Source organism: Trachemys scripta, chromosome 2 (assembly GCF_013100865.1).
Source record: "Trachemys scripta elegans isolate TJP31775 chromosome 2, CAS_Tse_1.0, whole genome shotgun sequence".
Taxonomy (NCBI): domain Eukaryota; kingdom Metazoa; phylum Chordata; order Testudines; family Emydidae; genus Trachemys; species Trachemys scripta.
Genome location: NC_048299.1, coordinates 151,235,208 through 151,259,495, shown reverse-complemented (window position 1 = coordinate 151,259,495; position 24,288 = coordinate 151,235,208). Strand labels below are relative to the sequence as shown.

The window sequence follows — 24,288 nt, the reverse complement described above, 5'->3', positions numbered from 1 at the left end:
CCTGAAACACCCACCCCCAGGTCTGGGGTCTCGGCCGCAGGCCCTACTCGGCCCACTGCCGGCCTAGGTGAACAGAACCCCAGGCTGGCAGCAAGCTGAGCAGGTTGGCGGCGTAAGATCAGCATTTTAATTTAATTTTAAATGACACTTCTTAAACATTTTGAAAACCTTGTTTACTTTACATACAATAGTTTAGTTATATATTATAGACTTATAGAAAGAGACCTTCTAAAAACGTTAAAATGTATTACCGGCACGCGAAACCTTAAATTAGAGTGAATAAATGAAGACTCGTCACACCACTTCTGAAAGGTTGTCTACCCTTGCACTAGATATTCTGAAGAGTGATTTCCTGGCATTACCAGGTCATGGGACTATTCCCCATGTTATTTTTTCTCACTCAAACATTATTACCCAATTTACTGTGTAGACTGTCTCTCCGCTGCTACTCTGCCCTGCTAGATCTAAACTTTTAACACTCAAGCACTGGGCCAATTTGTTCTTCCTTTTCATACTAGCTCCAGAAATAGCAGCCAATTATTTGGTCCTGATTAGTGATTTTTGAAGTGATGATGTGTGAAGGAAGCTGAATGCAGGTGGGGCACTATATACATTTTGATAAATGGAAAAGTATTGAGAGAAAATAAAGTAAATGCGGCATGGAAGCAGTAGGAGAGGTATAATGTAACCAGGTGCCACTTCTATCAACAGGTCAAGACTTTAACCCGCTTCTCCCATTGAATTTCATTTTTGATTATTTTTTTCCCCCTCCCTCCCATGAAAATTAAATTTGTTTCTTCTATCTCTGTCTTCATTTCCTTGTTTCTTGGTGTCTCCTCTCCCTGAAGATCACTACATTTCAAGCTATCAGAAAGGTACCCCGCTAGAATTTGCTACAAGCTTAATTCTCACTGCCTGTGCCAGCAGATTCCTTGGAGTGGATTTGAATAGCTGACTAGTTGGGGAGGCTCTCCATCCCCCTTTCAGCTTTAACAGAAGCGCTGTGTGTTTTTTAACCCTGCTGCGTTCCTCTAGGAACTTGAGATGGGGTCACATTTCTATTTGACTTCCTAATGCAGCCACCTAGTGCATGGCAGAACCATTGGTGCATGTTCGATCTCCAATGTGGCTTGTACTGTTCTAATGTGTGATAGTGCCATTTGAAAAGTCTGAGCTGAGAGGAGATGTGTCTATCCTATTTTATCATCAATCACCTTCCATGCTTTTCTCCCAGTGTGTGTAATAAAAGGGGAGTACGTCTACCTCGCTGTGTTTGAGCGAGGGTCAAAGCAGAGTTGCAAGGCTCCAGCCAGCCATTCACTGTGTGTGTTTATGCCAGAGGTGATGCTTGTGTGACCACTCTCTCTTCTGCAAGCACAGCCCAGCATTCCAAGGTATTCATCAGCAGTCGGATTTGTCCGTTGTCTGCCTTACCAAGCTGTCTACATGGCTGAGTCATTTTTGTTACATTCTGTGTAGTGTGATCTGACCTGTCGAGTAAAGATCTGCTGCTTCAAGCAAGAAGTGTGTGATCCATTCTTCTGGTGGTTCTACTCTTTCCTTAGACCTTTATTCTGTGTGTCATTTTGTCAGTGTCACCATCCTCATTTCCATTCCTACCCCCTCCAAATAGACTGTTTTCTAGAGAACATAGCTGTGAATTTGTAATCCATGATTTCTCTTTTCTAGAGCCAGACAGATGGTGCATACTGACATTACCTGTGGCTTTAAAAGGGGGGCAGGAAATTCTTACACAATTTTTTTCTTTCAAAGCAGGCACGACAGTCCGTAAGGAGATAATCAGGAATAAGATCAGAGCCATTGGGAAGATGGCGCGTGTTTTTTCAGTTCTCCGGTAAGAAGGCAACGTGGGAGTGTTTTGTGTCTGAGCTTAATGTGCGATCTGGGTAGTGGGGGTTGCTCCTCTGTCTGACCTGTATGAGTGAAGGTAGTAGTATGCAGGCAGGAATCCAGCTGAGAGAGTCTGCAAAACTATATCAAAATGGGGGGTCTGGGTTTGGGAAAATGGCTCCCATGTATCTGTGTCTGGTGCTGCAAAGCTGATGGTCAGTCCTGTTCTTTGGGTACTACAAAAACCTCCATCCCATCAAAGCTAGCATCCTCATAAACAGAGAAGATTAGACCTATAGTAGGGATCCCTCCAGATCAGAGATGCATTTCATGTAAACAAGGAAGTACATCTCTACCCCGATATAACACTGTCCTCGGGAGCCAAAAAATCTTACTGCGTTATAGGTGAAACCGCGTTATATCAAACTTGCTTTGATCCTCCGGAGTGCGCGGCCCCACCCCTCTGGAGCACTGCTTTACTGCGTTATATCCTCATTCGTGTTATATCGGGGTAGAGGTATATTGGGGCAGTGATGGCCTTGATGTTGGCTTTGCTGCACGTCATCCTAGTAAACAGAGCACCTCAACTTACAAGGTTGTATTAAACTTCCTGATAGAAAAAGACATCAAATGTAAGCTGTTTGGATCACCTTCAACAGTTTACTGCCAAGATAGTACAGACCTAGGCTTGAGGGTTACCCAAAGGTAAGTATGTAGCATTCCCCTATGAGGGAAGGAATATTTTAGTGATCATGCCTCTGGCTGTAACCCTCTTGCCTAAATGCTGGCTTTGGTAAGAGTAATCCATCCTTCTGCATCCTTTTTCCAGAGAGGAGAGTGAGAGCGTGCTGACTCTCAAGGGCCTGACTCCCACAGGTACTCTGCCCCTGGGAGTCCTCTCAGGGGGAAAGCAGACTCTACAGACTGGTGAGTACATGCGAAATAACCCTTACACTGTGCATGGAGCTCACTGAATCTCCTGCTCCAGTGTTACACATGTACATAGGTGCTTCTTGACATGTGGTTTGGGACGCGTGAGGGAGCCACCAACACTTGTTTGGAGGAGTCATGATTCTCTATTCGCCCTATCTGGTGTTCTGCTGAAGCAGAGCTGGCACGGAAATATCTGGCCTTCAGGTGCCACCATAAACCATTGTGCCAGTTCCTACAGTTCCTTCCCTGCAGCACCATGGGAATGGGGGAAAGGATTCTCGGGAGGAACATTGTGTGGGGTCGTAGGAGGGAAAGGTTGAGAACTCCTGTTATAAACTGATACAAACTGGGGTGGGGGTAGGGGGTCTTTTCTAAGATACTAGTATAATCTCGTGGTCAGTAATGGTAGCAAGGATTGAGACTGAACAGCATCAGGCTTCAAGCATGTGTAGCATCTCGTTTGTTAGAACAACTCTTAAGGGTTGTGCCTCCCCTCCCCCCTTAACATTGCCTCCAGGCATTCTCTGCTTCAGCTACTCTGCTGCTGCTGTGTACCAGTGTACATGAATAGTATGATAAATGAGTCTGCTTTTTAGTTCTTTTTATCAAACTAAATCCCTTTGTTTTCAACCCTAATATTCTGATTCCAGGAGGGGGAAACTTATATTTTTACTTTGAAATAAGTTAATTCTCTCAAGTCTGTTTTTAATGTTCAAACTTGGCAGTCCTAGTGACTTGGTCCATTGGGTTTGAGTAGCTTTCCTGTATACTTGTTACTTTCTCTGTATTTTTGGCAAGTACATTTGTGGATTCCCACCAATCAGTCTCAAATTATATTAACATTCTGAGAGCGGCATTGATCAAACCTCACATAAGTAGAGTTTTTCAGGCCACAGGGAGTGGTGATTGGCTGGTGGTCAGGGAATGAGTTATCGTAACATGTGTCCCCAGAGAGAATCCTGTAATCTAGTGTTTTAATCCTTTCCTGCTGCCAGCCCTTCAGTACTGGCATATAATCGGCCTGCTTTCCCTTCCTATCAGCACTGGATGGTTTCCTGATGGCTCAGAAAGAGGTTTGTTCTGGGACTGGCTGGCTTTGATTAAATATTTCATGTGTGCGTGAGAGAAGAATTGCTGTAGGATCCTATTGGGTTTGGAGGATGTGGCATCTTCCCAAGTTTTGTAGGTTTTCTTTGTCCAAGGAGATGTGCGAGTTTACTTTACGCTCTGTCCAATGTGATTTCTGTCACGCTAATTAAGCTACGGGCATGAGAATAGAAAGTCAGTAGGTGAGAAAGCAGGTGTTCACCTTGAACGTTCTTTGATAACCTTGGGATACAAAAGACTAGAGCCAGGCTTAGTCATGTAACATTGTTTTATGAAGCTCTAGATGGATGATACATGTTATAGATGGGAGAGGTGCAAACAAGCTTAGGAGACAGACTTCTGTCTATTGCTTTTTTTAGGTTATTCCTCTCCCCAGAACCCCCACCTCCTCAGAGGTGAGGTGCAATGCAGACACATCCCAAAGTTTCCAAAGAGCCACGCTTTGACCTGAAGTGAAGGATTTTAGCTTTACACAGTTTCATAATGAGCTTTGTGGTTTAATCAGAATAGTGAGAGAGATGGCAGATCAATTAGATCATTCCTGCTGCTCTTACCCTGTTCTCCCTCCTCTCCTTCAGTCTCTGTTGACTTCCCCTCTTCTGCATGAAGTCTGAGCTGCTCACCAAGGCAATCCATAACTCCACTGCTACCTGCATCTCCATGCTCAGCTCCTAAGCACCGTCTTGCTTCTTATGCCCTCCCCATGCTTCTCTCCTCGTCATTCCTTGTCCCTCTTGTCCACTCCTAACTTCATGCTGCCTTCCATGCTACCCAAATGCTTGGAACATGCACTGAATGACCTCCTTCAAAGACCACTCTGGAAACTCCCCTGTTCTGTCATGCATTCCACAGATAATGGCCACACCAAGCTGAGAGCATTCGGTGTTGTATTGGGTCATCTTGCACCCTCATTGTCAGGGCGGGGAAGCTGGTTTGCTCCCCTTCTCACCGTCTGAGCCTTTTACAGATCTTTAATAACATGAGATTAACAAGAGTCAACTAATGATCCTCAAGCCAGAGCTACAATGTTAATGCACAACGCTATGCCTTCCTCACCCTCTGTCTGGAAGCCCGAACACATGACCTGTGCATTATGCCACAAGGATTTAATCTCAGGCACTTTCAAGCCTAAAGGGGAAGTAGATTCCAATTAAGGTCCCTCCATTGAGAATGCCCTGCTACCAGGTGTTCTCACAGGGATTACTAGCACAAGCACATTGACAATCGCAGCAGTTCCAGAGGCGGAGGGAGACATGGCATTGCTGAAACCTTATGGTGTCTTGTTGCTTAGTAACCCTTTTTGTGGGAGGAGTTGAAGCCAAGTAGGTTTGAAATATCTGCCTGTGTTGTGTTCTACTTCAAGACATCAGGAGCTGAACAGCCTAGTTACTGTGCTACTCAGCACTCCACTCCCAGAAAAGGAGCCAACCCCCTTTGCTTCCCCTCCTGTCCAAATGCCAACCTGTTGGTTAAGGTCAGTTTCTTCTTTAAGTGACAAAGGCACTTCTGCCACAGGTAGGTTTGTGCACTGCAATTTCCATGAGGCAGTGAGTTCCATCCATGGAACTCTCCTTCCCAAAGCATCACTAAGCTGAAGGCGATAGCAGGTGTCCATTAAAGGTTGGCTTTGCAAACTAATGGAAACGGAACACACTTCAGTCCAGGAGGTACCAGCCCCATGGCTATCATGGGGGACACGTGCTCCTGGCCCAGGAGGTGCTGAAGGGCCAGCCCTGTTAGTTGCTTTGTTACTCTGTTTTGGACTCAGTAGTTTGACATGTATGGTGAAGTTCATGCCACTAAGAGGAAGGAGGCTCCCAAACAGCCTGAAGTTTGACTCCTCAGCTGGAAATCCCAGCTGAGTGAAATCCCCTTCCAGCCCTTCTGTCTCTAGCTCCTGTCAGTCCTTCTCTGCCAACTGATCTTCATCATGGTCCTTACTGGGGCGGGGAAGGTTGTGGGTCTCTGTAATGGCAGCAATAATGTTAGTTCACTCACTCTTTTCTGTCTTCATTTTTGCATGCCACTGTTCCTCCTGTATTACAGCCACAGTAGAAGCGGTAGAGGCACGGGAAGGTATGGCTAGAATCCTGCGAGAGACTCAATCATGTTTGTCTGCTAATTTTAAGGAGCTTTATCAGCAGTATGAAAGCTTTTTACTCTTGCATCACCAAAAATGGGGGAGGATTGGCCCCTTCTGGGAAAATAAATAAAATATTCGGCTATCTCAGATCTGTCTCAGCCTTGATGTCACAGAGATGAGTTGGGATGCTTAATTTCATAATACTGGGCATCTGGGACTGCTGTATTCCTGTAGCAGGATCCCAGACTGAAAATTCTGGTGTCTCATCAAGGTCCTAGTGTTGATTCCTGAAACTTCATCACTGGATGGATTGTTGCTCAGCTCAGGCCTTTGACAATATATTTCTGAAGGCTGCAAGAACAGTTGACCAAAACCATATAGGAAATATTTGATTGTATTTATTGCTATCCTGGCTCCTTGGGATCTGATCTCAGCCTTTGCCTTCCCTTCGGGTGGAGTGAGCACAGTGTGGAGAGGCAATACCCTCTCTGCAGTTAAATACCAGAGTAATGAAATTACTGCTTTGGAAACTTACATTCTCCTTCACAATTTCATCAGATTTCCATTGGGTAAAACCGCACTATTCAGAGATCACAATATCCGAAAGAATTTAATCTTTAAAAACGCTTGAAGCAAAACCTTTTACTTAAATCTATTGTAAAACAAACTAGCTAAATGCTTTGTGCAAGGCAGTCCCTGCAAGGGTCTTGAATTACTGCAAGGTTGAGTAGAAACAAAGCATACGCATCTGCTCTGTCCCATGCGTTTAGCTCCTGGTCATGCAAGATAAAATGCTTCCTTTCCGATCCAAGGATTAGCTCTTTCTCCTCTTTGTGGTGTTGCAGTGCCTGGTTTTTGTGTTGAAGTAAAACGCCCTTTGTTGATTTGTCCTCACTGTTTTTTTAGTATTATGTTTTTCAGCTTTGAAAGTGTGCTGCTATTTCACTGCATTAACTCTTCAGAATACAGGGCACATGTCTGGCCTGCAAGTTGCCCCTGCTAAACAGTATCGCGAGGGAAGTCATAAGCGAAAACAAGGCAAATAAGCCCTGGCTTTATTGGTGCTGCTGAGTAAATTGAACTGGACCCTCAAAATTGGTTTAATGAAAGATAATGCAACTCTATATATCACCAGTATAACTTTGCCAGTTCATGAGACAATGACAAAATCATACACCGATCCGCTGCTTACTTTTTCTTACCCAGACATGTGCTCTGTAGCCACGACTCTCGGTTCTGTAGTATGGTGTATGCTGATAGGCTGTTCCTCGGTATGCTATGGCACAGACTGACTCTTCTTTGCCCTCCTTGCTCTAGCCATCCGTGGATTTTCACCGCAGCACAAGATCCGCAGCTTCGAAGAAGCCAGAGGGTTGGACCGCATTAATGAACGCATGCCGCCGCGCAAAGATTCAATGCACCCAGACGGGCCGGTGAACTTGGTAACCTCAACAAACTCTGCGGAAAAGAACGGCACAGGGAAGAAAGCTTAGTAATGGTTCTAATGCCCAATCTGCACCACTAAAGGATCCAAAACTTAATGAATTTTATTTATTTATTATTGGGGTGGGATAGGGATGGGGAGAAATAAACTTAACCTGGAGGCACGTTCATAATCCAGTTTGCATCCATTCTGTAAGAAAGGTGACCATTTTGTAATTTTTTTAATTTATGTTCAGTATATAAAAAGTCCATCTTTTTTTTTTAATTTAGAAACCAATCTAATTGCTAGTGCATATATGAAGTGTTGTGCTGTACAGCTGACCTCTCCCCCACAGAAGGGGAACCTCTGAGGATTTAAAAAAAAAAAAAATCACACTGAGTCCCAAGCAACTTTGATCTTGACTTTGGTACAGTTTTAAATTAGCCTGTGCTTTCAAAAGCAGCATCTTTCATTTTAAAATGTTTTCACAACTGTCTTCACGGAGTTTGCTGTTATTTTCTTCGACTTTTATTGTCTAGCTGCAGCCGCTGCTTTAGCAATTGATCTTGTGGAAGATGGCATGCTGCATGGAGCGACTGGCTCAGACCCAGCCTTCTCTTTTTGGAAGACTTTATCCTAGGTGACGTTAAAGTGGATAGTTCAGATTCCAGCTGGGGTGTTGGATTATCTCTTGGGGATAAGGGTGTGAATTTTCCAAAACTAGCGCATTTTTCTTCAGGATTCCAATTTATTCCAATAGAACAACAAATCTCTTAGAATGACCTGGAAGGTGGGCATGGGAAAGCATCCCCTCTAGTCGCCATTCTTTCTAAAGCTTCTGGTTTTCAGACTCTGAAGCAAACCATTTGCATCGTTCCATCAGTACAAACAACACTTGAAGTGCATCTAAACGTTCTTTACAGAACACTGTGCGTTTTGATTTGTAGTCCATTGAAACAGGAGTAGGTCAGTGCACACTAGGGAACATTTAGTGCACAATAGCAATGTCCATGTAGCCAATTAGTGCACTAGGCTTTACACCCCAGCTTGTCGTGCACTAACTGTGTCTTGACAAGCCCTTGGTGTTGGTGTTGCCACAGACAGTAGCAACCAGAACACACACACACACGCGCACGCATAAGGGATTAGGTGAGCAAGAACCTAGTGACTAGTGGAGGTATGGACGATGTATGCTGCATGGAAGATGGTGAGCCATCCAGGGAACATCAGGGACTCCATCTGAAAGAGGGAGTAATTTACCTGGCCTCAGATAAGTGGAGAGATGGGATGGGGAAGGATTGGTGATCCATACTGATCGTTGCCCCCTTCCCCTAAATATCTGTGCTGTTGAATGCTCAGTGCAGAGAGGGACTTGTGAAACACGTACGTTCTTGGAAACATCTGTTTCCTTTGCTTGTACTGAGGAGGGTAATTTTTAGAGAAGGAAAGTGGCTTGGAGAACTCAGTGGATCTGGGCTAGAGATTCTTGAAGGCTGTTTGTATAGTACATCTCTTTAGTGAGTTGGGGGAAGGAGATTTCTTTAGGTGATGGTGGGTTTCTACTATAAATGCACACTGGGGATGCCAAAAGAATGGCCTCTATACATTGTAAAGTGTTTTGAAGTTGGAATCTAAATAAGCAAAGTACCCAGTTTGGTTCATTTACTTATTCAGACTTTGACTTAATCCATTTTTGAAACAGACCTTGAAAAATCCAAACCTGGTTGCTTATTTTTACAAAATGCAAACTCCTCTCTTTCTGCCTTTCCCATATGGATCATTTTAGCTGAATCCCCTCCTGCTTATTACATTGCATCAAAGCAGCATCACTCAAATGCTAGGCCTTGGCTGCTTTTTGCTCCCCTTCCCGCTTGAACAAATGTATGACGACATCTACTGCCACCAAGCAGATGAGCAGGGTTAAACTCTACCCTCTAGGTGATCCATGCACCCTGTTCTTTATTTTGTCTTGAAGCCTCTTGATGTTACTATCTTCCCTTCATGCTGTGGGCATAGTCTTTGATTCCAATCCCAGAGGAAGGCAGCTGCCTCACAGGAATCCTTTAAATTGTCACTTCTAATGATATGTCACAAACTTAATTTCATACCAGTTATTTAGGACACTGCATCTGAGCAGAAGGGGGTTTTAGCGATGGACTCTTAAAGTCATGTGTCACCATTTTTTTTTTTACATGACTGCCGCTTTGTGAAAGTGAGTGTTTTTGGAAGGCTTGTCTTTTCTTACTCCTGTGTGGGGCAAGGGGTCCCTCTTGATATCCCTCTTCTTTCTATGGCATCTGTTCCAAAGCAGGAATAGACTTAAACATTGCATCTTCCTTTTAAAACTGGCTGGTTGTGCAGTGTGCTACCCTAGTGTGTAGTGCACACACTCTGACCTGGCTGAGATCTTCTCTGAGCAGCATCTCTGTTTCAAGAGCCATGTGACAGGTACCAGAATGAGATTCATCTGTCCCTCCTTAGGGGTTGGTGAATAACCGGGTGGGGGGGGGGGTGTTTGGCTAGGTGGGAGCCCTCCTGTCCATAGTAATGGTGGGAGAAGACACTGCAAAGGTATCCTCTGCTCATCACCCTTTGAAAGCTTAACACTGAAAGTTGTTTCTGCCCCAGTTGCAACGGAAGCTTTGCTCATGGATTCCAAGTTGCTGGTGTTGGCTTTCTTGAAAAGAAAAGGCGTTTGTTCATGAAACGCTGTCCTGTTCTGAGGTGTGGTTTGTTTGTTTGTTTGTTTGTTTTTTGTTTTTTAAAGCAGGTTGCAGTTCAGCCCTACCAGCTTCTGCTGTGACCCTCTTTGCCCTTACTCCTCAAAGAAAGATTAGTTTCTGTTTCAAAGCTGGAGGCTCACCATAGCATTGCTTAAGTGGTGTTTGCAAAGCATGGAGCTTCGAAACCATAGTTACTGGAGCTGCCTGCCTGCCAAAATTATCCATCCTCAACTAATCAGGGGGCATAACTGGGGGTGACAGCTGGCTTCCTAAATTCTGATTGGCTTGTGACTTAGCAATACGTTGAGCCAGAGGGGGCTTGTTTTTAAGCATGTTAATTGTTGGGTGTTCCTTAAACAGGAGTCCCAAGTCATCTGCTAATTGTCAGTCAATGAGGCTGTCTCCGATGGGGAGGAGCCCAGCTCTCACATTAGTCACAATCAGCTCGAATGAGCAGTACTGAGCGGCTCTGACAGCAGTCGCTAGCCCAGTGTGTTGTGGGCGGAAGGAGCTCTCTGGATGACTCATGGCTTCCCCATGCAGGAGCTATCGGGTCTTCCCCTCCTTATTCTATCAAGCTGAGAGCTGCTGGAAACGTATTCCATATCCCACACAAGCACATGCAGATAGGATGCTGTCAGGCGAAGCACAGTCTCCAGTTGCTATGGGAACGTTGGTGCCAGGGTCTGTGTTTTTTCAGCACAGTATGCAGTGTTCTTAATGGGGCGAGGGGGTGAGCAGCAGCACAGATTGGGGAGAGTGGGTGTTAATTACCCCCTTAATTGATGTTCATCTTGTAACCTTCCCTGTCCTGGCTTTTCCTCTTTAATTCAGAGGTTAACTAGCTCCTGTTGCGCCGAGTGGTGCTGTAAATGGGTAGCAGTGTCTGAGCGGTGGTAATCGTGCATTGACAGTAGGGGAGGAGTGTACCATCACCAGCTGCAGTTATCTTGGGCATGTTGAGTTTCCACCTTCAATCGGAGTCGGGGCGGCCAGGATTTTTGCTTTTAAAATATAAACACAATACGTGAACCAACCTTCAGTGCTAAGCATTTAAACCTCACAGTCCCCTTCACTTCTTTTCTTTGTATCCCAAGGAAGGAGGGGGAGAGAGACCTCTAAGCATAGGCTTTGAGTGCTGGGCAGCTCTGGAAAGAAAGTAGAGCTCATTCCCAGCAAAGCATCATGCCACAAGCACAGCATTTGGTGCGAGAGGGGCTCCTGCACTTCTGCACTGTAACAGACGAGTGTAAAGAACTGTGGCCTTCAAAGCCATGTCTGAGAGAGGGAGGGGCTTAAATATTCCCCCTGCTCCCAGTGCAAAAGTATTGCAGAGACTTGAAGTAGTTTCTCCTCTTCCAACTTCCCATCCCATCTCCCAGAAACCCAGCACTGGTTCTGCTTTGGAACTATGCATGTCTGAAGAGGCTTCATCTCAGAGCTCCATTCCGTCCTCTGTTTCCATCCCCTCTTGCCAGCCAGCTGCAGAAGCTTGACAAATGAGACTTTGCAAAAAAAAAAAAAAAAAAAAGAAAAAAGAAAAAGGAAAAAAAAAAAGAATAAACACAAAAGCCAAGGAGTACAATCAGTCCATGGAACTCCAGACTATTAAGGGCAGTGCCACTGCACTCCTTTCTCCACAAGGCTGTCCCTAGCAGCCTGTCTTATTTTTGCATGTTATAGCAAGCTGCATGTAACAAGGAGGGAGTCAGCAATGGGATATTTTAGCATTGGGAACAAAGGTGCATTTACCTTGTTTTGGGAGAACCTTTTACTGTGATGCCATCCCACACACCTATTTTTAAGGGCCTTTCTTGGCACACCACCACACTTGGGTAAATCTTACCTAGCTAGATTCTTGTAACGGAGCAGCTCGGAGGCTTGTCTGCCTCAGACCCAAAGGACCGTAAAGCCCCTAAGAACATGTGTTGGATATGGTGATGATGACTTAGGTTCTCGCCGCTGAAGGAGCATATGCCCGTTGCCTGGAGACTGCCTCCTTTTTTCTTGCTTTTTTTAGTTATGTTTAAAGAAAAATGGTGAAAAATGTTATTTATTGGCAGAAATTATTTAATATAATTTCTCTTTTTTGTGAACAAGGAATGAATTTGTTAGAACTGTCTTAATGTAAATTGGAAGTCATCTTTAAAAAAAAAAGTTAAAAATTAAATGACAGTCATTTGGCTCTGGTGTCTTTATTCAAATCTGATTCACTGTGGTGCATCTGAGGATCAGTGGGTTTCTAGTCATTGGCATATAAGGCTTGGAGAGGAAAATCCTGTCTGTGTTTGCTCAAGGGTTTGTTCCTCAGAATGGTATTTTCGGGGTAGGAATTCCCTTTCCATATCACATGACCTCCAGCCACACCACTGTTGCGGTGATCTCACATGTTAACACTGCTACCTCTTATGTATAACACTTTGGCCAGAGATCTCACGCCCCGTACAAAGGAAAATCTGTATTTGACAGATGGGGATTTGGACCCAAAGAGGGGAAGTAATTTATCCAAGTCACCCGGCCAAGCCAGGAATAGAACCCAGGTCTCCTGACTCGGTCCATTGCCTGATGCACTGGGCCACACTGCCTCCTGCAGCTAAGCCTGGCTGGGCTGAGTCAGGACTTGATGGGAGACTTCCAAGAAGCAGGTTGGTGGTGTAGGAAGTTCTGTTTTATTTAGGTGTGTTAATACCACGCTTATCACCATGGCTTCAGAGTACCTCTGTGGTGCCCTGGATCCAGTAGGTGTGCTCCTCTTAGCATGGCTCACGGAGCTGTGGTCTAGGATGGAGTCTTCTGCGTAAGAGGGGCTGAATAATCATAGTGTTTAAAGATGTGGGTGTTTAAACACAGTGAAACTCCAATTCAGGTAACTGTATTCTGCCTGGCTAAATTCCCTCTTTTGTTTCAGATGGACACTCCTTCCCTTTCTACCTTAAACTGGTATAGTGCATTCACTACAGCTGCTGCATTGCAGGCTAGAGGTTGCTCATATTCCTATATTTCACCTCCCTCCCCAGGTAGGTTGATGGTTAATTATAGTTGTAAGGTGCTCTGATCCTTGTCTGAAAGGCAGTAAAGTAGTGGGTGATACTATTCCAGCAAATGCCCGTGAGTTGTCCCCAGGGCCGGCTCCAGGCACCAGCCGAGCAAGCTGGTGCTTGGGGTGGCAGATTGAACGAGGCGGCATTCCGCCCAATCCTAGGGTGGCACAGATGCGTGTTTTGTTTTTTTCCCCCTCCCCTGCTCCGGCCACCCTGTAGGGGGCGGTGGCGCGGAGGACAGGAGCGCCCTGCAGCAAGCCCAGCAGGGCAGTCCTCGTCCTTCCCTCCCCACTGACCGGAGCAGAGCCCTCCCGGCAGGGGGCAGGCGGCGCAGCAGGAGGGGCCACATGGCAGCGCCCCGCTGTAGCCCTGGCCGCCCCCCTTCTCTCTCTCCCCCCGCTCCCTCTCCCCCGCTAGCCGGTCCCCCTGCACCCGCGCCCCCGCTATTCGGTAAATAGTGTCATCTTTTACAGTCCCAGGGCTTTCATTGGGAAGCCTTATGGTTTGAAATGGGCTTCATTTTTAAATTGTACTTGGAGGTAGCTAGTCTTTCCCACCCCCTCTACTGAAAACTCTACAAGCCAGTGCCTGATTCCCTAGTACTGCCTGGATTTGCTGTGTTCACTGCTCATGCTGCCATTACACCAGCAGAGGGTGCTGTTGCTCTTGCAGAGAATCTCAGGTCAGGTGCTGAGATGTTGGTGTTGCCTTACTTTTAACATTCAAAACTGAATAGGGTTTATTTTACTGATCAGTCACTTGCATCCGGCCTCCTCCACTGTCTCTCTTTCCCCCCCTCCGCCCCAGCTACTGTTTAGCACAAGCTGGCAGGAGAGACATTTCTCCCAAGTCAAGTGCAAGGATCTGAATGGATCTCGGCTAAGGACTCTTACCTCTTATGCTTCTTTTTTTTTTTTTTCTTTTTTTTAATTCCCTGGTCATGTCTGTGCAGAGATAATTTCCATTTTCTGAATTGTGGCCATCTAGTAAGATGTCGCAGGTTCACAAGTGGTCTTACTATTAATTTATATTCTAGGAGGGCCTCAAATCTCCACCTGAGACCAGGGCACCTATGTGCTAAGTGCTGTACACGCTCAGGTTGGGACAATCCCTGCCCTCATGAGCCTTCAGACTCACCAGACAAGATAGGCATAGCATGGGACGGGGAAGGGTTTTGCCCAAGGCCACACACAAGTGAGTGGTTGAGCAGGAAATAGAACCCAGGTCTCCAGACAGCCTGTCTGGTGCCCAATCTGCTAGGCCCGGCTTTCTTTTGTAAAGCTGAGTGGCATGTAAACGGCCCAGTAAGCTTCCAAAGCTTGGCTGATAAACATTTTATATGGTGCCCATGTTTTATGGTTCCTCCTTTAAAACCCCCACCACTTCCCTGCTATAGAGCAGCAGTTCTTCCCCCGCCCCCTCTCATTGGCATTACAGAGCAGCAATTGAAATCCCTCCCAGTTCAAGTTTGACAGGGAGGGTAAAGTTCTTAGAGTCATGTGACATGTGAGTTACAAAGACGCATTAAAACTAGGTTAACCTAGGATTGAAACCTCCGTGGAGGAGGGGAAAGTTCACCAAGGAGGACTGAAGGAGGATTAAGTAATGTGTATAACATGACTCTGACCTTGCACAGCAGTTAGAAAACACTGCTGGTCTTAGTTCCTGCTTTATTACTGTAAACAATGATTGTGTGTAGAGCTGTGCCAACTGCCTTTTAGGGCCCATCTGCCCCTCCCCTGTAGTGCTTCAGATGCTGTAGTGACAAGAGTCATGTAAATACCAAGAGAGAGCTCCAAGCCTTACTGCACCTTATTACTATGCTGTTCTCACTGTTTAAAACGATCTCTGCGTGAGTCAGGCGCCTACGTTTTAGACAATCATTGATGTCCATTTATCACCACCCCTTGGAATATGTGCAGATGTCTCCCAAATTTGCTGTAGGGGATGGAGCCCTGTTCTGTGAGTGACTTCCTCAGCAGGGATTAACTTCATTCTATAGCTTGTTCCTGCTAGTGTGCTGTATCTTTCTATGGGCTTTTCAGAGGTTAAACAAACATTAAGCTATCTGGTTCTCTTGCTGGCCTAGATCTTTGAATGGAGATTGAGTTCTACCTGCCAGAGTTACGCCTGCTGTTTCTCTTTAGAATCCTATTTCCCACATCCCCGGCTAAATTCTGAATGGTGGCTTTGCAAACATGACCAGTCTCATGCTGCTCTTTGTGGTCACTTACCAGAACCCCCTTGGGGCTGTGGCAGGTCTGAGCAGAGGCGATTAGAAGCTGTAGCTGATGCCTTAACAACAAACCACAACAAAACCTGTTCTACTTATCTCCTGCTGTTCCACTGTGTTTCTATTCCAAAAATGATCCTGCTGCAGGCAGAGCTGCCAGAAGAGCTATACCATATACCCACAGGCCCTGTCCTCTGTCTTCCATTTTAGGATCTCCAAGCACTTCACCAATTGTGATACATTCAGCCTCTGTGTGCCCATTTTGCAGATGGGAATCAGAGATTCATAAGCATTCAGTAACTTGCCCAAGGTTACATCGCAAATTAGTGCCAGGGCTGGCAATAGAACCCAGGAGTCCTGGCATCCTGCATTTGTCTTTTCTCCCTTTGCAACACTTTTTATCTAAGCAGCACAGGTCATCCTGTGCATGGGGTGGACCTGATCCTGTGTGGTATGGAAAGCCCTCGCTGACTGCTGGAGCGTATGCCTTCCTTGCACAAGTGGGCCATCGTGCAAAGGCTATGCAACTAGATACACGGCTGCCCCTCTGGGCTCGCGGGGACTCTGTCAACATTAACCTAGGCCAGGCACAAAGGAGCACACACAACCAGCTGCTAGAGGGCAGCAGCAGTGGCTGTCACTTGTGCCCTTCCTGGAGGCATCTGAGTGGGTGCCGCCAATTCCTTGCTGATCTGATGGGCGCAGCGATGGAGTGCGGCTTTTGAAATGTGTTCCCTCTCAACGGAGAGGGGAGCCAGGTCAGTTGGGTCTGGTCAGGTCCTGCTGCCCAAGCCTGCTGTGGATAAGTCCTTGGAAGGATATGAGCACTAAGACCAAAGGTAGTGCTAAGCCAAACAAGTGATGCAGGGCCCAGCTGTGGCGTGCTTGATAGGCTTGTATGGTCACTGCTGCTTTCTTATCAGCTTTCCTTTCACTTTGTGAAATCTAGTCAGTTACCTTCAGTTCAACAACATATACCCATGGCTAGATGGCTTGCCCGGCCCTCGTTTAACGTGTGTTGTTCAGCGCTTGCCCACCCTGCTGTCTTAAAATACTTCTGCTGCATCGATTCCATTGAATAATGGTGAGTTCATCTTTAAATACTAAAGGAAGAACACCTCCCTGCAGGACAAGTGGTGTTCTGAGCCTGCAGCTTGTACGTAAGTTCTGTTAGGCAGGTACCAGTACGGGTGAGATATCAACAAGCAGCCCTAGCCCCCTGCTTGCACTCTTGTTTATTCTGCCCATTGGGGTATGCTAGGCCATCCAGGGGTTGACTTGTTTTCCTAGGGTAAAACACGGGGTTAGCCACGGGAAAGTAGGCAATGGCAAGCCACGCTGCCTGCTTATACATGAATGCCTAGTGCAGCCGCTTGCTGGACCTCAGTCCCCTGCGAGAGCTTTCTGCTTGAGTTATGGAAAATGAAGCTGGACAGAGCCCTGGAGAGTATACCATAGGGAACCATACTGCATTGGCCTGTGGTTCCATAGACAAGGTGTAACCTCATCTGTCCTTCCCCATCTCTTTTCTATGGTGCTTTCAGTGTGAAATAGGAGGCCAGTGTCTGACTGCAGGCACTAAGCCAATGGTCCTGAACTATAGATAGCCAAACTTGCATAGACTTCAGCGATAGCAGGAGGAGGTCCCATATCCTAGCCCAGGCAGGAGGACCTGGGCAGAAGCAGAGTCAAAGGGTAGCATGAAATCTCTCTCCCTGCAGGTTCCTCTATATCCCCCATCACAGTAGAAAATCTGAGCCAGAGCTGATGCAGGTACAATTTATTTTTCTTTATTACTATTCACGAGTGTAGCATTAGTAAACAAAGGCCTCTAACCAGTGACTGGGACCTCAGGGGCATACAATCTAAGGCCTGGTCTACACTTAAAACTTAGGTCAGCTTAGCTATATTGCTGACGACTGTGAAAAATGTCACACCCCTGGTAAAGTAATTAAGTTGACCTCACCCCCGAGTGTGGGCTCAGGTAGGTTGATGGAAGGATTCTTCCCCCCCCTCTGAGAGGTGGATTTACTACAGTGCTGGAAACACCCTATCCATGACTGCAGGAAGTGTCTGCACTGTAGCCAGCTGCAGCTGTCACTTGTTGTGTGGACATGTGCTAAGCAGGGGAGCATGACGTAGAAGACCATTTTGACTAGTGTAATAAGCAGCATCTCAGCTGTAGAAACCTGGCTGCACTGCTGTGCATCCCCCAGGATTTCCTTTCATGTTCCAACCAGCCATACCCCGTTCCCTGCTAGGGTAATCCAGCAGGCACTTTCCTGAAGTTGGAAGTACTGTATTATAATTGTGGCTACCGCTAGAAGGTGCTGAACACGCTATGTGCCTATATTGCTACATTTCAGGTATTATTTTCCCTTTCCTTAGGGCATTAGCGTTGTTATGGCTATTTTAAAACAGACTGGGTCCTCATCTCTTCTCCAGTGCCCCAGTCCCTAATAGTGTTTTCCCTCTGCTGGCTCACTGCCTCTATCCCCTCGGCCTGCCCATCTCTCACTCAGTTTCCCCCATTTTCCTCCACACACCCCCAAATCATTCAGTTATGTTGGACAGAATAAATAATGAGAAGGGATAAAAGCCCCACCTGCTTCAGGGCACTGACTCATGGAGGTCTGGAAGGAAGCCCACTCATGGGTAGGTTATTGCCTAATTAGCCACTAGGGGACTTCCTGCACCTAGCTCTTGAAACAGCCAGTACTGGTCATGTCAGAGCCAGGATACCAGGCTAGATGGGCCCCTGCTCAGATTTCGTCTGGCACTTCCTCTGGTCTTGTCTGTTTTCTCCTCCTCACTAGGACTGGGAACTTATTTTTTCTCATCTGCATAACTCAAACATAAGAATGGCCATAGTGGGTCAGACCAATGGTCCATTTAGCCTGGTATCCTGTATTCTGATAGTGGCCAATGCCAGGTGCCCCAGAGGGAATGACAGCACAGGCACTCATTGAGTGACCCATCCATCCCGTCATCACTCCCAGCTTCTGGCAGTCAGAGGTGTAGGGACACCCATGGCATGGGGGTTGCATCCCTGACCACCTTGGCTAATAGCCATTAATGCACCGATCCTCCATGAACTTACCTAGTTCTTTTTTTAACCCGTTTATAGTTTTGGCCTTCACAACATCCCCTGGCAACGGGTTCCACAGGTTGACTTAGTATAGTGTGAAGTACATCCTTATGTTTGTTTTAAACCTGCTGCCTATTAATTTCATTGGGTGACCCCTGGTTCTTGTGTTATGAGAAGGAGCAAATAACACTTCCTTGTTTACTTTCTCCACACCAGTCATGATTTTATAGATCTCTCTCATATCCCCCACCCTGGTAGTTGTCTCTTTTCCAAGCTGAAAAGTCCCAGTCTTTTTAATTTCTCCTCATACGGAAGCCATTCCATACCCCTAATCATTTTTGTTATCCTTCTCTGAACCTTTTCCAATTCCAGTATATCTTTTTTGAGAGGGGGCGACCAGAACTGCCCACAGTATTCAAGGTGTGGTCGTTCCATAGATGCAAGATGATAGTTACTGTCTTATTATCCACCCCTTTTCTGATGGCTCCTAACATTGGTTCACTTTTTTGGCTACTGCGGCACATTGAGCGGACGTTTCCCTGGAACTTGGTGTTCTCTTTGGAGATCTCCTTTGCACCATCAAAATTCCCCAGGCACCCACCCACGGCAGCTGCCTATCCAGCGTAAGCTTTAAAGCTGCCCCCTGCTGGGAGTCAGCACTTCTGGGTTCTATTCCCAGTTCTCCCTCCTTGGGGAAGCCACAGCCTCTCTGTAAATTGGTGATAGCATCACTGGTTTAGGTAAGAGACCCCCGCAAAGCGTTTTGAAATCCCTGGATGAAAGCTAAAGCCTAATGTTGTGAATGCAATGCCAGGCGAGTGAGTGCTGTAAGAGACATGAGCTCTGTGCACCCAGCTTTCCCTGCTGGAAGGGAATAATATCTAATCAATCAGGCCATGCCTGCATGCTCGTAGAGCTGTCTGGCTAGCACCCTGCCATTTAGCAAGCAGGAAACAGTTGAGCGTTGTTGATTCTGTCACAGTCTGCGTGTTAAATATTTATCTGCAACCGAAGGACGGACCGGGCTCAGAGCAGCAGGAGCAGTGCAGCGTGAGGGTGATGAAAGCTTAGACTTTGAGAAGCAGGATTGCAGGGCGAAGACCACTCAGCAAGCAGGAGCCGGGTAGGTGAGTGGGGTGTGCAAGTACTTTGTGATGACCCTTGTGGACGTTAGCTGGTTTGGTGGGAGCTCTCTGGGTCAGCAAGGCACGTGACGAGGTGGGGCTGTGGCAGTGCGTCTCAGGCTACAGCACGCTTTGAAAAGATCGTTGGTAGGCAGCTGCTGTTTCTCCTTAGGGCATTGTATGTGCATTGGGTACAAAGGCCACCAGCCTTTTAGGAGCTGAATGCATGTCATTCAGATCTCATTGCAAGGGCCATTTTCAGTGAGATCTAGGGCACTGGTTCTCAGACTTTCCCATTCTGGGACCTCCCACATATAACTGGGATCTACCCAGCAACCCCCAACCATTTAGCAGAGAAAGGCAGGGTGGTCAGAACCCCTCAGCACATGTTTGTAACTCCCAGATTGAGAGTCCCGGTCTAGGATTTAACGTCTGGGATTGATGACGTGAGCTATTGACCCTCCTTGCCTGTGTAGTATAGAAGCAAATGTACTGTTTTGAGGGAAGATGGGCTAGTATTTACTTAATGAAATAGGAGAAATTCCACTAGCAGAGACCAAGCCAAGTTCTTTTCCCTCCCTGTATTACCAAGATCACCAGCGATTGTTAAATCTCGCTCAGAGGACTGTAAAAATCCAGCTTGTGTCACTAGCTGTTGCTTCCTCTTTGCATTTTTCAGTGTTGTTATTTGCATTGTGGTAACTCCTGGGAGCCCCAGTCATGGATCAGGAGCGCACGGCGCTGTACAGACCGAACAAAAATACAGTCCCTGCCCCAAAAAACGTAAATGAATCATGATAACAGACTAGTCGCTTTCCTAGTCAGTTTCTTCTGACCCGGCTGCAATGAACACTTTGAAAACCTGGCTGGGGACTGTTCACTTAATGAATTTATTTCACTATCTCCACTGAAATTTAAAAATGGAGGAGGGGGGAATCCTGGGAATAGTTCTGTTGGTCTGAAGTTTTGTGAAACTTTTTTTTTAACCAAATCTAATTTTGGGGGATCAGATTGGATCTGACAATGTCTGCTTGCATATTAGAAACAAAGGCCCCAGTCCTGCATTACATTCCGTGTGGACCAATCTCTGCGCCCATCCCCTGTCCTCATCATGTGCACCCCCCACTGCTCACTGCAGCTTTGAGGTTTAACTTACTGGCACTGTCTGTGTGCCGTGGAAGGGGAGTGCTGGTAGCACAGAGCCTATTCTCAGCCTTTTGACTAAGATCAAGTCTATTACCCATAGTGGCGATCCTTGCCCATCTCAAACGACTGTGATCTCAACATCGGAACATCATGACTGACTGGAATCTGTTGTGCCTCTCGGCCTGCGGGATTTAATTATTTTAGTGGGCCTGTTCTTTTCTGATTCTTCATTTCTCCTCCTATTTACTCCCCAGCCTCTTCTCCTTTGGAGGAAGGCTTTTCTTCCATGATGCTCTTATGTTTGCAAGCCAGCAGGAGGTGCCCTGTTAACTCTTTTCAGTGGGAGGAAAATGAGTTAATTGTTTAAACACACATACGCCCCATTCTCCAGCAGGTGCCGGACTTTCTGGCCAGTCTTTAATTGAAGGGCTTTGCTGGGGAGAGCAGCTTTCCGTCTCTGTGTACTCAACTCTGGGCTACATGCCTTCAGTAGCAGGAATGCCCACTGAGACATTGGACCAGCTCTATGCCAATTCCCCTAGATCTTTCCAGACCCTGAGTGGCTTGTGCCAACATTAGCTGTTTATACTCTGTCAGCATTAAAGCAATGGGCTGGTGCCCTGTTTCTCATGCAAAGGCAACGTGGAGTATTTGGGGGACAGGAGGTGGGGGATCTGCTTTAGCCTGGGCTCCATCCTCTCTTCCAAGATGTCTCTTTATCTGGCTAGCGGGGATGAGATGGACTCATTGAGGGAGAGCCCAGCAGGCTCTTGCTGCAGAGGGGTTAAAGATGAAAGAGCAGGGGGCTCTGGGAATTCAACCACAGCGCCGTTCTTGTGTGTCTGAGGCTCTGGATCGTTGGAGGAATTTCTCAGTTCTCTGACAAAAGGAAACTAACCAGGAAGGTATTGTAGGTTGCTGAGCTGATGCCCCTTTCCAGAGGCTTTTCACCCCCTTGCAGAGAGTGGCGGCAGCTTGTCGCTGAGGCACTAGCTGGGAACTCCTGGGGGATGGGGCTGTTGGTAATAAGTGACTTCTTTGCCCCTCCATCCAAGGAACTAGAGCATTTTATGGATATTAATGATTTCCCCAGTGCAACAGAGCAGTATTGTTATCCTGAGTTTGCAGGTGCCAGCATACAATTTCGGTGCTCCAAGTTTTCTCGTGTTCAAAAAGACATTGAGTGTTTCCAATCACTGAATCCTTCAATAAAGGCATGTGTTTTGGTTGAAAGAAGTTTGCAGGCAAAGCAATAACCGTTTCCAGAAGATGGCGAATAAATAAGCCAGGGCTGTGTAACAGATTCACCATTGTGCAGCCAACAAGAGAACAGATCTTCAGAACGCAAATGTGCCTTCCCTCTAATCAGCTGCGCAGAAGCAGAGAATTGTTTAATGTTTATATTTTGACAAGCAGCTGAAAGCATCGCAATCCAAAAAATCCTGCAACTTTCATCAATATTATTCCACAATGCAGGATCATGGCTAAACTCATCTACTTGTATTGCATTTATCTCATCTGCATAACTTCAGTCCCGGCTCGCCTTCCTCCCACAGATCCAGATCTGTACTTTCCTTCTCTTGAAGGCCAAGGGCTCCATTGCCAGCAAGAGTGTCTGCCGAACCAGCCTTGTCGTCTTCGTCTGCTGTTTCTCCTTTCTCTCTCTCTCTCCTTGAAGTATCGATTTATTGTCGGTATCTTTTGTGGCAAAGCGACTTCTTTAACCTCCTTTGCTCGTTTCAGCTTTCTCTTAGCTCTCCCGCTTAAGTAAGGCCGAGCCCATATTGTGGGTTTCTTAAGCAAATAGTGGCGCTAAGATTTTATTTTTTACTGTCTGTCAATTCTAATGGACGCTGTTGGCATCTGACCAACACGCAGCAAGTCATTTGCATATTGCAACAGGGGTTGTTTGAAAAGACAAACGGCTGTTAAATGTTCCTGATATAATTAGAAAGAGAAAGGGATGGGGGGGGTTCCTTGGATTTTTTATTTTCCTAGTTTTATTGGTGTAATGACATCCTCAGTTGCATCTTCAAACCATCCTCCACTCTCCTGCATCACATGGGGTCATGTTGGAGATGAGTGACAATTTTACCCTATTCGTCTTGGTGGAGTGCCAAGAATCCCTCAACTCAGGGCACAGCAGGGTGGGGGGTGGCAGTGTGGTCCCTGGAGTGGGGGCTTGGGTGGGGAAATCAGGGAATGGTGGGACGCTCTTTTCCACGGCGCTGGTACTTACCTCCAGAGGTGGATTAAGATTTATTGGGGCTTGGGGCACAAAGAACATTTACCCCACACACACACACCCCTGCCTTCATGGGGCCTGCCTACTGCTCTTCCCCTTCCCCCAAGGCTCCAGACCTGCCTGGAAGCCAGGGCCATGATAAGAGCTGCCCCAGCGAGCCCTGGATCCTCCACCTACCCTGGGCGGTGCACCTTAGGGGGGCAGGAACATGGGCTGCTCTCGGGCACCAACATCCTCTGCCAAGGGCTCCCCACAGCTGCCCAGGCTCCTTGGGTGGCTCTTACCACAGCCTAGGACAGTGGTCCCCAAACCGTGGGGCATGCTTCCCTAGGGGGCATGGAGGAACCATCGGGGGAGGGTGCTGGGGCCCAGGTCAGCCCCCATGGGAGTGGGGAGGGAGCTCCACCCAACTCTGCTTTGCCCCAAGCCCCAGTCAGGGCTCTGCTCCTGGCCGCAGCTCCTGGCCCCACACTGTAACCCCCAGCTTCTGCGCCCGGGGGGGGGGTGCAACTGAAAAAGTTTGGGGACCCCTGGCCCAAGGTGACCATGCGTCCTGTTTTGGCCTCAGCTGTCCTAACTTTTTTGGCAAAACTGGGCCTTTGTCCCGCGTGCTGTTTGCCTACTGATCACTAGTTAGTAAGAGCAAGCGGGGAAAAAGACCCAGTTTTGCCAAAAAGGGGCTGGGGCCAGCTCAGCAGGGTGTGAGGGGGAATATACTTCTACAGGCTCTGACAGTCTGACCGGGGGGCCCGTGAAAGAGGAGGAGCAGTGGGCAGGGCCAGAGTGCTGGTGCTCCTGTGGGGCCCACGGGGAACGGACCCTGTGCAGTAATCTGCCACTGCCTACCTCTCATCCAGAAAGGCTGGGCTTGTCTCTGGCAGTGGAGCAGCTCCTCCAGGCTTCAGCAGAAGCTGCCACTCTCCCGGCACTCTGGGTGGAGAGGTTGATTTCGGTTACTCCAGTAAGCGAGATTTTAGGGTCCGGTCAGCAGTGCTGTCCGGACACTCAGGCCCCTTTTTCCATCTGACTTTCCAGTGGAAAACCTGAGACCTGGCACTGGCCCCATGATATTAAAAACTGTCTGGTGGGGTGGGAACTAGGGGCTTCAGACCCACAGTTTCTGCCACCATGGCAGCTGGAGTGCCTGAGCTCGAGGCTTTCCACCCCGTGGCATCTGCCAGGACTCTGGGCATGGGGGCTCCCTGCCTAGTCTGCGCTTCTGCCCCTCAGGGTGCCGGGGCTTCCCCCTGTCCATCCCATGGCTTCTGGCAGGGCTCCAGATTCCGGTTGC

General features: G+C 47.2%; 2 protein-coding genes across 7 annotated transcripts in view; both read left to right on the top strand.

Moving 5' to 3' along the window:
• Positions 1 to 11,677, top strand: part of PPP3CC (protein phosphatase 3 catalytic subunit gamma) — a 52,704-nt gene extending 41,027 nt beyond the window's left edge. Inside the window, exons 11-15 of one of the 6 annotated variants that reach the window (XM_034761882.1) lie at positions 849 to 875; positions 1,777 to 1,855; positions 2,681 to 2,778; positions 5,938 to 5,967; positions 7,292 to 11,677. In XM_034761882.1, coding sequence (XP_034617773.1) covers positions 849 to 875; positions 1,777 to 1,855; positions 2,681 to 2,778; positions 5,938 to 5,967; positions 7,292 to 7,467 — 410 coding nt within the window. In that variant the 3' untranslated portion in view covers positions 7,468 to 11,677. Of the gene's footprint in view, positions 1 to 848; positions 876 to 1,773; positions 1,856 to 2,680; positions 2,779 to 5,937; positions 5,968 to 7,291 lie in introns of all 6 variants that reach the window. The other 5 variants (XM_034761881.1, XM_034761884.1, XM_034761883.1 and 2 more) reach the window with 5 other exon arrangements.
• A 7,794-nt stretch (positions 11,678 to 19,471) lies between these two features.
• The window catches only part of SORBS3 (sorbin and SH3 domain containing 3), a 40,292-nt gene continuing 35,475 nt past the window's right edge, over positions 19,472 to 24,288 (top strand). Inside the window, 1 exon segment of the mRNA XM_034761880.1 lies at positions 19,472 to 19,609. The gene's annotated coding sequence lies outside the window, so the exon portion shown is untranslated.